We start from the raw sequence: 16,709 nt of genomic DNA, 5'->3' as shown, positions 1-16,709 counted from the left end.
AATTATGTATGTGTGTATATATATATATAATGGTTCTCATACCAGAGTGTGGGATTAAAAACTTTCAACTAATCTTTCTATCACCATCTTAAAATCATGAGTTATACAATCTTGTTGTTACTGTTTTATATATTCTAAATAGGGGAAGCTACCTTTTTTATTATATTCAAAATTGTGCATGGGCAAAATCAGACACATAACATTTCTTACCAAATGACACCTTAAGAAAGTGCATTTCTTTTTTCGTTACTGTATTTTCGTTTGTTTTTACAAGTTTTATAGTAGAGACAGGGTCTCACTATGTTGCCAAGCTGGCCTCTAACTCCTGGTCTGAAGCAATCTTCCCACCTCATCCCAGCAAAGTGCTGGGTTTGCAGATGGGAGCCACTGTGCCCAGCCAAGAAAGTCCATTTCTTTCTAGATAGACTTACATATTACCTGGGAGTGGTCTCTGTGTTTTTTCTATTTGTACATTAACTAAGAATTGACCATCAGATTATCTACTTTAGTGGTTTTTCTTCTATGGCATTACTTCAGGCTCTAGGGATTGATTTGATCCTCTGTGAACACGTAAGGAGTGAGCAAAGGTCTGATGACTGCAGTCTTCCCAACCCGCATTTTTCATTCAGTGAACTTTTGCGACTCTCAGTATTGCCCCAAAAGTTTCATATTCAAGAACTTTGCATGTTGAGTTTCTGTTTGTGGCTTTATTGGAAAATGGGTTCTACATTTAAAAAGGAGGATGTTCGAGACTTTGAAAATCACTGGATTTAGCCATCCAGCATTCACAAATGCATGAAAATTAGCCATTCTGACAGGCTGATGTTTCTGGAATCAAAGCTGGATAAGCCTCAGGCATTCATTGTCAAAAAGTAATAAAATTTGCCCAAAGGTTTTAGAAAGTCTTCTCTGGGCGGTGACAGTTAAAGTGAGGTTTAAAAACAAATAGCAGTTTGTCAGATGGTGTTGGGAGGAAGACATTGCTGCAATGAGGGCATCATATAAAAGGACCTGAACATTGTGAATAATGTTGCAATGATCACAGATGCACAAATATCGCTTCCAGATCCTGATATCAGTTCTTTTGGATATATACCTAGAAGTGAGATTGCTGGATCATATGATAATTAGAATTTTTAAAAAAATTTTTTAGGGGCCTCCACATTTCTTCCCACGGTAGCTGCACCGTTTTACATCCCCACAACAGTGCGAAAGGATACTGTGTGATTTCACTTATATGAGGTATCTGAAACGGTCAAAGTGGAAATAGAATGGTAGTTGCCAGGGGATGGGAGGTAGGGGGAAATGGAGATAAAATTTCATTTTTAGTAGATGAATATGTTCTAGAGATCTACTGTACAACATAATGCCTAAAATTAATAATACAGTATTGTGCACTTAAAAATTTGTTGATAATATTTCATATTAAATGTTCTTACCATGAAAAACTAAAATAAATGAACACAAGGAAACTTTTGGAGGTGATGGATATATTTAATATCTTGACCGTGCCAGTGATATCATGGGTGTATGCATATTTCCAAAATCATGAAATTGTATATGTTAAACACTTTGTATGACAGATGCATCCGACAGCATTAACTCAAGCATACCCTGAGAATGACTGTATGGTCTAAGAAGAATATGTGTTCAGAGTCCTAAGCTAAGGAATCCTGGAATGGCCAACCCAGAGAGATTCACTTCTTATCTGTGAAGGACACTTGAACACCCTGCCTGTCCGTTGGAACTCAGGATGTGCAAGGAACCAAGGCCTTTTATTTTGGGTTAAATGGAGGTTGCTAAGTGGAGAGTGCTAAGTAGAAATGTTATATAAACTGCATACTCTTTACGAATAGTAGCGGTCCTGTCCAGCCCACTGCCACTGGACCACATCTGTATTTAAGTCCTAAATAAACCCTATGTCCCATTCACTGGCTCTGGGTCTCTTCTTGGACACGGTGCCATCCCTGTTGGAATCAATAGGGCTCCAGCATGACACATGTGCAGGATTTTTTTTATTATATCAATTATATCTCAATAAAGCTGTTGAAATTTTTAAAGGGCCTGACCTGTCCTGGAATGGTGAAAAACTTAATGTGACAAAAATGTAGGTTATAGTGAAGGGAACAGGAAATGGTACTGGGACCATTTTTACTCCAGCTAAAAAATTTGAATTTAAGAAATTTGGATATAGATAGGAAGGAGCTAATGTTAAGCAGGAAGTAACTTGATGAGAGTTTTCTGTTAAATGTGATGGCAAAGCGGTAGGTGAGTATGGGCTCCAGTGGGACAGAACTCGTGGCAGAGAAACCAGGTCAAAAGTTCAAGTTGGATTTGATGAGTAATTAAAGAGAGTAGTAGCATTTCCAAGATAGAAATTAATGAGCTTTGCTTACATGCAAAGATTAAGAGGATAAGCTTAAGAACAATAAGTACCATAAAAATGGGTGGCAATGACGATACATTAGGGGTGGAGGACCTAGGGTCGTAAGGTTGCCCGTGGCGACTTGGAGTGAAGTGTTGAGATGATATGCCCATTTCATGGGGAGAAGTAGAAAGAACAGAAAAACCACTTTTACTTTAGTTCTGGTGTAACTATGAAAAAAAAAATGCCTAATTGAGGACAAGAATAGACCTCGTTTCTATGGGCAACAGGCACATTCTGCTCCCTATTTCATTATTTCCCTTAAAAAACACTTGGTGAAGACTTGATCCAGATTGTCCTCTTGGAATCTCTGATCTTGATGTTTATTTAAGTGGCAGAGTGGTGGCTTTTCCATGGTATAGAGTCAGATTTTTTTTTTTTTTTTTGAGATGGAGTCTCACGCTGTTGCCCAGGCTGGAGTACAGTGTTGAGATCTTGGCTCAGTGCAATCTCCACCTCACAGGTTCAAGCGATTCTCCTGCCTCAGCCTCCCAAGTAGCTGGGACTACAGGCACCTGCCACCACGCCTGGCTAATTTTTGTATTTTTAGGAGAGACGGGGTTTCACCATATTGGTCAGGCTGGTCTTGAACTCCTGACCTTGTGACCGCCCGTCTCGGCCTCCCAAAGTGTTGGGATTATAGTCGTGAGCCACCGTGCCTGGCCTAGAGTCAGATTTTAAATCTTCAAATATTCAAGACCGGTTTATTAGCTATTTGAGGTTGTGAACGCTTCTCCCTCCTTAGGAGTTCAAAGCCTAACTCATTGAATGTGTGGATTACAAAACAAGGAAACATTAACTTATTGCAACAGAGTCTGGTTTAATTAATAAATCTTTTTGGAAGTTTTCTTTGACAGATCCTACATAAATAAATATAGTTTTAAAAGTGGACTTTTAAACATCAGTTTTTCCTTTCCATCATGGTTTTCCTACGACAAGGATAAAAGACCCCTCTTCCTTATTTGAAACTTCTCGCAATCAACTAGAACTGAAATTATGAACACCTACTCTGTCAAAACTATACTTTTGTTACTTCTTGGTGAGCAAGAGAAATGAAGAAAACAAAAGAAAATCATGTGCTATTTTAATGTAATTTATCCTATACTTTTTTCAAAAAGTCACACTCACGTCTGCTTGAGAGTTTTAGAGGAATATAATGTATGAAAGAAAATTCCAATAACATAATGTACAAAAATGTTGTCACATACAGAAGAGCAAAAATCTACTTATTGGGGACTATTGCTGTGGGAAGAAGGGCCTGATCTTCATACTCATCTTCTTCATTGAGTACCATGACCCCTTCCAATTCATCCATACTACACCATCATCGGTGCCATGCTTTGCCATGTCCCAGGTGTACTGTCCACCCCAGTAGTATCTGCCGTTTGGATTGGCTGCATGACATCTATTATACCACCATCCACCACCGTCTTCTTTAGAACACTGTTTTCTGGGATCTGATGTTAACCTGAAAGAAAATGTGTTTGGTGTTATTAGAAACAGAACTACGGTGGTCAAGTTACGTTTTGCAGATTACCCATAAAAGACTGCTACACTCGTGTGCACAGTAGTCTTTCCTTTGGGTACTATACATAGAGTCACACTAATACACCAAAGACCTCCTGTGCCCTATAGCAAGAAAGAGAGATAACTGGGCCTTTGTGGCCAATCCATCTAGGGACTGTGTTGGTTACTTTATACTGGAATAATAGCTTTTACAACCCTTAGTATCAGAGAACCCTGGAAATGAAAATGAAAGTTTTCACACACACTTTAGAATATAGAGATATAGGTATTTATCTAAATGCTCATTACTCAGAAAGTAACTGTGCTCAAATTCTAGTTTTATCTCTGGGTAGTTGTGTGACATTGGACAAATCACGTAATCTCTCTAAATCTCATCTGTAAAATGAGAATAAGAATGTCTACCTTATAGTTGAAATGCTTTCGAGTGATGCATAAAGAGCTTAGGACCGTGGCTGACAGTAAGTGCCCAGGAAGTGGTAGCTATTAAAAATATTGTTAATGATTCTGAGTAATGATATTAGTGTGATTTTTAAAGCAGGAGCAAAGAGTGCCACACATACCAGCCGTCATTGTCTCTGTCATATGTGCTGAAGAACATGCCGTTGTGAATGGTCATGGTCCTGTTTTCTCCCATCAGCTGAGATGCTCCATCCATGAGGGCATTACCGGCTGTTCCTCTATATTTGTTCACTGAGATCTGGTATTTGTTGGCTTCATTCTGTACAGTGAATCCTCCATAGTGAGCCTTTACTTTGTCTCCTTTCCAGTCCTCCATTTCTATCAAAAGTTCTGTGGGTCCCATCCTGGTAAGCTGGCTAATTTTATCATTTCCAAGCCAATATTCACCTAAAAGAAAAACAAAATAAAATCTCACCAAAAATAAAATTTTGGGAAACTAAAAACTGCCTTTCTTCCCTTATCTTTAGCTTCCACATTTTTGTCAGGAAACTCCTCTTAACTGCCTAAAACAGGCTTCCAACAATGAATGTTTTTTAATTAAAAAAAATCCCATTTCAAATAGAATGATTTTATTTTGCATGCCTATTCGTTACCTGGTAGGCCACAGTAATTCTTCCCATCTGTGTTGGTTGCAACATTTCCAAATCCCTGTTTATATGGATCCCATTTCCTGCCAAAGTCAACACTACCGTCTTGACGGTTCTGAATCACTGTCCATCCTTTGGTTGACAGAAACAAAAAGAGCATATATTAACCAACAGCAAATAATGTCACTTTGAAAATAATATCTGAATCCCCTGTCCATTCCATTTAGTATATATTTGGTGCTCTAAAATAGACACAATAAGGAAATAAATATGAGAGGAAAACTTGTAAAATCTTTGGAAACTGCAAGTGCTTTATCTTACCCCAAATTGTGAATTATAGATATTTTATAACCTTTTAAATATCAGGTTGAATTCCACATCAAATTACTCTTTGTCAGCTATGTTAGATGTTAGAGCTAAGTCTTGTTTCCTGGCTTTTTAATTAATTTTTTTTTTTGAGACAGGATCTCACTATCCTCTGTTGCCCAGGCTACAGTTCAGTAGCATGATCAAGACTCCAGGTTGTGGGCTCAGGTGATCTCCCATCTCAGCCTCCTGGATAGCTGGGACTACAGGCACATACTACCAACCCAGCTGATTTTTTTTTTTTTTGGTATTTTTTTTTTTTTGTAGAGTTAGGGTCTCATTATGTTGCCCAGGCTAGTTTCAAACTCCTAGGCTCAAGCTATCAGCCCACTTTGGCCTCCCAAGGTGCTGGAATTACAGGTATGAGCCACCACACCTGGCCTTGTTTCCTGGCATTTTATGGTATCCAAATAATTACAGATCAACAGGTCAACAACTGTCGAAAGCTTACCTCCATTTTCTGTGTTCATGTCACAGTATACTCTATACGGTTTGACAGAACTGTCAGGTTGAATGAGATACATTTCAGATGTTTCACCTCCTTTCCTGATAATTTCCTCACATTCTGCAAATGTAAGACAACATTATGTTCAGGGGTTTATGACATAATTACTTTGTATTTAGTCACCAATTCTTTAAAATAACATTACACAAGTTACTAAGGAGTGTGTTATTATAGACCTTTGAGAATAATATAACAAATATTAGATTTTCATTTTACTTTAGTAAGTCCAACCCAGTTTTGAGGACGTTTATCTGCTAAGAGGATGAAAAAAGCTCTTCTCCACCTTTTGTGTCCTGGAATATCCATGAGCTCCCAGAACACACAAAATGGAGAAACTTCTACATCTGTCTGTGGTTCTGCTATCTGTTCAAGCCAGTAAGCAGATGCACACATCAGCCACCCCTGGGACTACCTGTGCCCCATCCTGCTCATCAAAACCAGCAAATGCACCAGGCCAGTCCAAAACACAACTGGCTAAGGATATTTTTATGATGTACTGTAATGTCATTATGATCTGTTGGGAAAATCCACTTAGCATTTTTGTTGTTGTTGTTGTTGTTGTTGTTCTCTTATTTTTGGTGTGTGAGTTCTTCTGGAACTCTCTAAAGATATGTTTATGAATCAGTTACCTTTGCCAGACACCACAGGAATATTGCAACTGACAGTGCATGGGGTGCGACAATATTCCATTTGAGCTGAGACATCAGATTCTAACTTTTGTATTTTGCTTCTCAGGTTTTCCAGGATTGAACGAAGCACACGAAGGTTAGTTGGGATATTACTATTCACAGTCTCATCTATATATAATTGGTGCTTTTCCAGTTCTAAGGAGTACTCATTGACTACATTTTCATTATCTGGAAAAATGAAATTATGTAGAAATAGTCAGCATTTTTGCCTCATAAAACTAATGTATTTAACTATACAATTTTGATTTTCTGAGAATAAACTATTAAACACTGAACTACCACCAAGCAGTTATGATATATAGTCATATTTAGGGGAAATGATTTGGCGCATGACATATACAAATTAACATAAATCCTAACCACCATACTAGTAATTTACCATAGGTATACGCTAAAGATTGTGTCCAGTAATAAATGAAATAGGTTGTTTATTTCTTTGGTGAGGGAAAAGAGGAGAAAGCAGTATTGGGGTCTTCCATCTGAGAAGTTCAATCTTACAGAGTGGATATGCTTGATTTATTTATCCATTTCACATAAGTAGAGCAGAACCTTGAAATTTATAAGATGTCATGATTCCTTTGATTTCTTTGAAAAATTTCCAACTGTGGGTATGCTACTCACTGAGATGCCTGTGCCAGGCTCATGCACTAGCTGTTTCCTGACCACCAAGTCAACAGCACTCAACATTCTGACCTCAAGATTCACAGGTTAGGTGTCATTATCCACAACACAATTGAATATATTATGGATAACTCTCTCATTCAAAACCTCAAATGTTAAAACTATAAATGCTAGGGGTTTTTTTTCCACTCTGTAAATATTATCTTTTGAGTCACAAGTTTCTTGTATACTTAAAATAAGGAGTCATAGTAGAATTTTTCATAGAAAATCACACTTGCTGATGTCAGACTGGGAATAAGAGCTGAATAGTGCTTATCTGGCAAGTTGCAGGGGAAGGTGCCCAAAAGCGTATGAATGCTATTCACTAACCCAGAAATGTTAATCTTCTCACAACCATGCATTCTCGTGGCAGTCTAACAGTTCCAATTTTATAGCTGAAAATCAAATGGAAAGCACAAGGATATCTACCTTTTACTTGCTTCTTCCTCTTTTGCCACAGGTCTTTCAGCAAATATATGTACTGAAAGGAAGAAGAGGAGGTCTGGGAAACAGCTTCCACATTGTTATTTAACTCATCAACACTATTTCTGATTGGCCTTTCCTGTTGTAGCAAAGCCTCTTGCAACTGACATCCTGTAGGACACAACACCCCCTAAAAACAAAGAAAATAGCAGGCATTAGATGAAGGATTTGGGTCATGGACATTTGTTAAAATAGCACATAGGAAAATTCAGCAATACGATTAGCCAACATAAAAATTTATTATTTGGTTTTCTGTAAGACCAGAAATTCGAAAGTCATCATCATACTCTCATAGAGATTTAAAATATTACTTACCCCAGAAAAAATATAATTGGGCTATGAAAATTTTACCAACTAAACAAAGGCAGTGGCAAAATACAAATGGAAAAGTGGCACCCACATATCCTAATTTGAAATTTTGGGCCCAGACCAAAGAAAACAAGAAAGAAAGCCTAAACCAAAGGCCCAATATGTTTATGTTTTGAATTTTATTTCCAAAATAAACAAACAAAATAACAGTGATGGTAATGTGGGTCAGTGAAACATTAGGAGACTGCCATGACTACAGGCTTTCTCTGCATGAGAGAGCCACCACTGCAAGAAACATCAGTGCACCCACCAGGTCTGGGTCAGCGTGAAGACAGCCTCCAGCATCAGGGGCTTTTCTTTCTACTTTCTTTTGAGTGGCAGCTGCTTTGGCTGGACGAGCCCGATAGCCACCTCCACTGATGGGCGGTGGGGCAGGCCTCAGGCTGGGAGCCTCTTCTCTCTTCTTGTCAAGGGGTCGATGACCACGGGCACTGAAGAAACCCTACAAGGAATGAGGCAGAAATATAATACAGAGTGTTATAGAAGATTTGGAATGTAACTATTCCAACACCCTCATTTTATAATTTAGGTTATCACAAGCTTGATATTTTGCTTAAGATCCATCAACTGGCTGGTTGGTGATAGTGAATCTGTAGGTTGCTTACTGTTCAGTAACAGTAGAAAGACCAACTGCACAAAAAAGCTATGATGCAGTGTAGTTTTTAAAGAGAGGCCTTAGGATAAAGCTGTATCAGATTATGAATAGTAATGACCTCATATTCCTAAAACATACATTGGAACTTACGAAATTGTAAGGAATCTATACTGTCAAGAAGAATGAATATTCTCAAGCCACTTGGATTGTTAGATTCCTATGATTATTGTTAATCATTTCCCTACTTTCATTTTTGTGAATTGATGATTATACTCCTATATAAACATATTTAAGAGACATTAAAGACTTATTAAAGGTTGATTCTACTTGGAATTTATTTGTAATAAGACAATCTTTGACCCTCATAATGTACTCTGGAGCTCGGCTACTTGTAGATCTTGACCGTAGGGTTGACTTACAGCTATGAGACCTTGGGCAAGTTGCTTTATCTGTGCCCCAGTTTTCTCATCTGTAAAATAAGTGTAATGATAGTTTGAATCTGCCTTACAAGATTATTGTAAGGATTAAATAACTTATTGCATATGGTACCCTCAGAACAGTACTTGGCAATAATAAGTGCTCATTACTATTTTTATTGGAATCACACATAACAAGTACTACAGTTTAAGTGTCCTTTCCACTGCGAATTTCACTTTTAGTCTTATCTTCTATCAACAAAATTATTTGTTAAACCATTATCTTGAAATTTCTTACGTGATTTCTTTATCAAACATTATGATTTTCTTATATTTAAAATAATTCTCAAGGCTTGTGCATTGTAATTAAAATTACTTGCTAACTTAAAATATTATATTAAAGGATAATGAAGCAGAAAATACGCATTGCAATAGGAAAGTTTTGATTTGGATTAACTACATTCTCATATTTTTTTTTGTCAGTAGCTATACATCCTTTGGAGCTTAATTACAAATTAACAAACGACATGATTTGGAACAACTGAGCAACAACTGAGCTCTCTTGCAATTTTGTGAGTCTAGAAGTCATCAGATGAACTCTATTTGGAATTGCATTGTCATTTATTCATTAGATTATAATATTATTTAACATTTAGTAGGATGGTGCTAAGATTAAAACCCAGCCAGGCTGGTTCCAGATTTTCCTGTTTAACCAGTTGACTATATACATTCTTAATATGTAAAGATTCGGAGGATATATACATATTTCACATTGAAGGCATGGTCCTAGTCAGAGCTTACTCTCTCTAAAACAAATTTTAAGAAATATGATTCATCTGCTTATTACAAATACAATTATAACAGAGAAAACTATTTTCTTTTTATTTCAGAGTGCCACTAGAGAGGTAGCATGGATGGTCTGGCTTTACTAGAGAAAAGGAAATTTTAAAAAATATTTAAAGAAAGTATATACTTAAAGAAAAACACTTAAAGAAATTATGAAGGCCACTTGTTGAATAATCAAAATCCATTTTAAAGCCTAAACTATTAAACTATCTCTGTGAGGTTTAGTTGATAAGCAGAAATGTGAAAGTGCTTTGCAGAGTACTTTACAAAAATTTCGTCTTACACATTCTTTACATTTTTCTTACCTAATATGATTAACCAGACTTAACCAGATTAACCATATGTTTTTACACATACAACCAGATTAACTATATGTTCTTACATGTAGAGTCTGATAAGTACAACACTCAAGTTCCCTTGAAACTCAATAATGATCCGAAATGAATCACTTCATTTAAATATTATTGTGTATTCTTATTTCTAGTTTAATGATACTATGCTATATGTAAGAAATTTGGCCATGATACGTTTGATGATAAAATTTAAATTTCTTAAATATCCATTGTCCTAAATGCATTTCTGTATTTTTAGTAACTGCAAATTAACAGCAATAAGTCAGCAAAAATAATGGTTGAGGACAAACTGTTCTACAAATAAATAAATTAGACTGAACCGTGTTTCATAACTATTAATAATAACAATACACACTAACTCTAATTTGAACTTTTCATCTGAAAAAAGCAATATTTCATTTTCTATCATTACACTTGATGTATTTTGCTTTTAGGCTTAGTTCTAATTTTTATAAATAGTAATCTCAGTAACAATATATATTACCTTCCTTCACCAAAGAACAATCTACCTACCACCAGTTTCTTTTATCTTAAAATTCTGCTCTTTTATTATTTTATAGTTTGTGAGATTTTCAGATCTTGTCCTCTTAATTGTAATCCTGTATTGCTAGAAGTAAATGAAAATCACAGTACTCAGAATAGCAAGTGAGAAAAACACATCTTACATTAGCTAAGCCATCTTCATCTTAAGAAAACAAAGGTGATAAACTAGAAAACAAGAAATTACTTTGTTTTTATATAAGAAATACTATGAAACATTCTTTAAATACAATAAGTCAGAGGTTAACAATTCCATTTCATAACTATAAGCAATGCTAATTTCATTAAAATAAGCACATAATATGATTATGTTACATCTTATATTAATAATACTACTAATAATATAATAATGCTTTAAAAAATTCACCTCCTCATTGTCGTTGACACCTTGGGACTTAACTAGAAAAACACACAATAGTAGCAATAATAGATGTTTCATGGTTTTAAGTTTGTGGAAGCTCCAAGAAACCATCCTTTTCATGTAGACTTAACTGAGAGATCTTCAATCCTATATATATCTGAGTCCTCTGCTAGGAATGACTTCAGAAATGGTTACCTTTCCTCAGTTAATATTTAATTTTTGGTTCACTTGTTGGCTGAACCATTTTATCATTTAAGCAACATCTTCCCAGCAAAACTTATTTACTTGTCATACAACTATTATTCTTTGTTGGTCTAGTTTAGAAACTTTAAATTTCTTCAATTCATTTAATTGGACAAAATGATGGGAAGTTAGGGCATTCCTCAAAGAGAGATGTGTATCTTGTTTCTGGTAAATTAATGTGGAAACTACACAAGCTCCGAAAGAATATGTGAGAAAACAAATCTAAGCTTAGTAAATTTGACCTACTCACAAGGCAACCACTAAAATCGTGACTCATTAATGATATACCATAAATGCTTATGTTTTCTGACAATGACATAATTCTATTTCAAAAGGGGCCATTAAAATCAATAGTAATGTTATATCATAATGTGTTTATCTTTTGTTTTAGACATTAATCAAAATAACAAAATAACAAATTCATACCCTATTCTATGAAAGATACACATCAGAAAGACCCTTTTTTGTGCTGAATAGATTTAATATTTTGTCCTTAATTCACATAAGGTAAAATGTTCAACAAATTCTAAACATTATTAAGATAACTAATAAATTATAGATTTCTGAATCAAAATTATGATGATGATTAAATACATGTTTAACATTCTATTTTATTGTTATATAGTTTATATCATATGATTTATAAAAACAATGTTATTTTAACACTGGTGAAGTCTTCATACATCTATTTCAATTAGTATGCTCACAGACTAAATGAGGCCCATTTTCCTTCATTTCCCACAAGCCACAAAATTTATCTCTCTTGTCTGTTCACTTGTGTGTTGCAATCAGGATTAATAACTCCTACAAGAATCAATAGGAACACCAGTCAGTAATCCAAATCCCAGTAAGTGCATTGATTCAAAGCATTTTTCTGTTTTTTGTATGGAAAGTGAAACATTCTCATTAAATTTATAAATTATTTTATTAAAAAGATGGCAGGTTATCAGCGTTTGGATCAGCGTATTGAAACAATGCTTTGAAACAGAGTCTTGAGAATGGTGTGGGACCCACGACATTTCTTTCTTCTCCAGGTAGCAGAGATTGCATTCCCAAATTCTTTTAACTCAGATTCCTAGAAACAAGTTATTCTCTTGGTAGCATAGGTTGTCCTCCCAAATTCTTTTAACTTAGCTTAATAGAGACAAAGTACTCAGTTTAAATTAAGAAAAAATATTCACTTGAGTCTTTCCAAATTTGTGTTCCCTTTATTAGCAATGAGTAAATATTATATTTTAAGATTTTTTTCTTTAGCTTTAATGTTTCTTAAAGGGATATATGATCTGACAGAAAAAGCAAATATCTATGTGGCTATTAATTAAAATATATACAGGAATATTTTCCATGAAAATATAACTGATAACAAAGTTTATTTTAATAATCTAGACAGGATTTTATTTTAGTGACGTACAGATTCTTACAGATTTAAAAAGAATTATCTGTTAAGAAAACTCTAACCTTTTTTTTTCTTTTGAGGTAACGTATTACTACATTTTCAATGACTGATGTTTGATCAACTAACAATAGAATCATCATTTAACTTTCAGAAGTCTGTAAATTTGTAAAGTTTTTTCTAGTATATAATAGACTCTTGTTCAACACTAAAGTGAAGGTTCCTTTACTTTCCTACTTTGTTCTACTCTGATTGGCATTCTTCCCATGGTCAGAAGGAGGATGGATTCAATCCAGCATGCATGCACCATAACAGCACAGACTTAACATTCATCTTACAAATAGTTCTTGAGAGTCTCCTCAGTGACGGGTAGTGTGATAGGGGCTGGGAATGCATTGGTGAGCAAGACAGACATAGTAGGCGTTCAATACATAATTACGGGATGAATGAGTGAACTGGCTGTCATTGGTACATGCCTCAGATGCCAAATTATGGTAGTCATTTATCGTATTTAATTCTTGAAACCACTATGTTCTACAGATGGTGAAACAGGTTCAGAGAGGTTAAGTAAACTACCCCAGAGTGTATAGGTAGTAGGTGCTGGTATGAGGACTTGACCCATGACTGTCTGACTCTACAGTCCACACTCTGTGCCCATTACATCATATTGCCCAACAGGATACAAACATTATAAAAATTTACCTCTACCTTCTTTTTGTGTGTTTGTTCTTTTGGAGTATTTTGGCCAGCCCGTCATCTTGGGACTATAATGTATCAGGCTGACACACTCACTCATAGCTTTTACTTTCACTTATCTTTTTACCCTCATATGTGGGTATAGTATTCATGTCTGTGTGAAGCATGTGCAATGCAGTGATAATGAGTTTTTGTAATTCTAGTTCTTGTTAGATATGTCTTTTTTCTGTAGAGTTATATACAGTTACACTGGGACTCTAAATTGCCTAATGTTACAAAGAAGATTATCATGTTTTCAGGGAAGAAATATATTTGCAGAGACACCGCTTACTAAGATGCTTAAATTTTTTTAGAATGTTGATGCCATTGGTGGAGGGGAAAGGGAGTACTATTTGTTCAGTTATTTTGAGGTCATTAGTGCAATGTTTTTCATATTAGCTGATGTCATTGCATAAGTCAAGGGTAGTAAATCAGTGACAGAGAAAACAGAGATAATCTGTCCTGCCCAGCAGCTCTCTGGCTCGAAGGGCAAAGACTTGCCGATACCCATTGTCAATACACTTGTTGATACTTTTACAACTCATGTCAGGCCCAGTCTCCATAGCACAAGGCAATTTGGGCTTAACAACTATTTACAGAGCATCTACTTCATAGCAGGTAGTTTGCTAGGGGCCGGGGAGACCTTGGCGAAGCCTTAAGTCTAAAAGGAAAGACAGAAAATGAAAACTACTTACAATAATTAGTGTTGAGCCTAAGATTGGGGGAGGTGAGGATTTGGGATTGGTAACTTAAGGATCTAACTTTCTTCAGGGGGAAACGAACTTCAAAGGAAAAGGGCTTTTAGACTTGAAACTTGGTTTGAATGACTGTACAGTTTAAGTCATGCACCTGGCACATAGCCAGTATTTAATAAATATCAGTTGAGCAAATTCATGAACATATAAATGAACGAATGACTAAAAGGAATACTGATTCTCGTTGTCTAAATATGCATAGGTTTGAGGTACTGTAATAAGTTGTTAGTCTCTGTATATATTTTCCTTGTGTTACCTTGAAAAACAGTTTGAGAACTACTATCCAAAGGGAAATTAACACTGAAGAGTTGGAGGCCAGGCTGGACCAGAGCTCTTGGGGCAAGCCTGAGAGCAGTGCAGTTGTGACACCTGCAATTTGTTAGTCATCTTTAGTGGGAAAGCATATGGTGGGGAAGAAATAGGAGATGACACCATCTCTTGTGGAATGTCTCCCTCTACTGGCTTAGATGTCAGTTTCCATTTCTTATGGGAGCTGACATAGAGCATGGTAATAAGGGATAATAGGACATTTTCTCCTACAACAGGATGGAGATCACAAGAGCTAAGAAAAGATAGAGATGCTCTTCTGCTTTTGTCACATTGAGACCCACAACCATTAAGGGTGTAATGAACACCTCTGGGAGTGCTGCTCCCTTCTCCTGGAATGACCACTAAAATGGAGGTGTGAAGCTCCAGTGGTCCTGTCAGTACTACAACACCCTGACCCTCTAACCACAGGTGACCAAGCTAGGGGTAGACAGACCCTTTACGCAAGCTAAATCTACCAGATTGTCTCTCCAAATTTGATATTTGCTGGAAGAAGAAGGAGGAGGAGGAGGAGGAGGAGAAGAAGAAGGGGAAGGGGAAGGGGAAGGGGAAGGGAACTGGGTCAATTGGCCTGATGTTATATCCATGGCAGCATTTTAGAGGGAAAGCCTAGCAACTGCATCAACAGAAGTAACCAAAACTTCCAAACATAATAATTTGATTCTTCACAACCCAATCTGTGAGACACCTGATGTCCTTTCTATAGCACTCATTTTACGTTTCATTAACCTTGACTGAGATGATTTTTGGCATTTGTTGAGAAAATTAAGATCAAATTTTTAGGAATCAGACTGGCTGTCTTATTTTTAAGCATAAATTGCAGGTTAGAAAGAGAAGCTTTATATTCAAATAATGTAATCAATCACTAAAAGTTTTCATATATTAAGCATATGGGCTGGGTGCGGTGGCTCACAGCTGTAATTCCAGCACTTCGGGAGGCCAAGGATCACTTGAGCCCAGGAGTTCGAGACCACCTTGGGCAACGTGGTGAAACCCTATCTATAAAAAAAATGAAAAAATTATCTGGGCATGGTGGCACACACCTGTAGTCTCAGCCACTCCAGCTCCTTGGGAGGCTGAGAGGTGGGCGGATTGCTTGGGCCTGGGAGGTTGAGGCTGCAATGAGCTGAGATTGCACCACTATACACCAGCCTTGGTGACAAAGCAAGACCCTGTCTGTCTCTCTCTGTCTCTCTCCATCTCTCTCTCTCTCTCTCTCTATATATATATATATGTATATATGTATGTATGTATGTATTTTTTTGTAGAGATAGGGTTTCACCATGTTGCCCAGGCTGGTCTTGAACTCCTGGCCTCAAGTGATCCACCAGCCTTGGCCTCCCAAAGTGCTGGAATTACAGCTGTGAGCCACCATGCCCAGCCCATATACTTAATATATGAAAACTTTTAGTGATGGATTACATTATTTGAATATAAAGCTTCTCTTTCCAACATGGAATTTATGCTTAAAAATAAGACAGCCAGTCTGATAGTATTAGCAGTGAAACTCTAGGGAAAATGGGAACTTTTATTTTGGTGCATGTCAGTAACATGCATTTCAAAAATTTCAAAAATCTTTCACAATTTAATAACTAATAAGTATTTCTGAATTAGATTAACAATATTTTCTGTAAAATGTGCACAGGATTAGACAAAGGTTTAATAAAATTTTTATGAAGAGTTACAGTTTGATGAGAAAGCATGAGCCCTATAGATAAAAATGGGCAAAACATATACATACATGTATGTATATCCATATATATATTTTAAAAAACACAAACATGTACTTGAAAAAATATGGAACCTAGATATAAATCAAAGAAAGCCAGAAAGGCTGGTTTCTAGAAACACGGATACAATGTTAGGGAAGAGGGAGACGTGGGCAGAAAAATCTCTATCCTCTCCACATAATAAAGAGGTAACGACAAACTAAGAAAAAGATGCAGGTTGAATGAGGATGGACAAAGTATGCTATTGGGTCCAGGATCTCCCTTCAATCCTTTGTTATTTGCTCAATGTTTCAATCTACTTTGCTGATATGGTTTGGCTGTGTCCCCACCCAAATCTCACCTTGA

The 16,709-nt window shown here is 36.3% G+C and overlaps 1 protein-coding gene across 1 annotated transcript; it reads right to left on the bottom strand.

Moving 5' to 3' along the window:
* Window positions 1-3,225: 3,225 nt before the first annotated feature.
* FGB (fibrinogen beta chain) lies at window positions 3,226-11,324 on the bottom strand. The gene is made up of 8 exons (XM_517495.7): window positions 11,188-11,324; window positions 8,321-8,512; window positions 7,648-7,831; window positions 6,499-6,726; window positions 5,816-5,929; window positions 5,005-5,130; window positions 4,513-4,798; window positions 3,226-3,893 (listed from the first exon to the last, which is right to left on the bottom strand). The coding sequence occupies exons 1-8, from the start codon at window positions 11,299-11,301 to the stop codon at window positions 3,662-3,664; spliced, it is 1,476 nt and encodes a 491-aa protein (XP_517495.1). The 5' UTR covers window positions 11,302-11,324; the 3' UTR covers window positions 3,226-3,661.
* Between the last annotated feature and the right edge of the window lie 5,385 nt (window positions 11,325-16,709).

The sequence above is a fragment of the Pan troglodytes genome, chromosome 3 (genome assembly GCF_028858775.2).
Source record: "Pan troglodytes isolate AG18354 chromosome 3, NHGRI_mPanTro3-v2.0_pri, whole genome shotgun sequence".
NCBI classification, from domain to species: Eukaryota; Metazoa; Chordata; class Mammalia; order Primates; family Hominidae; genus Pan; species Pan troglodytes.
The sequence above is the reverse complement of the archived record's forward strand: the minus strand, read 5'-3'. Positions and strand labels throughout refer to the sequence as shown.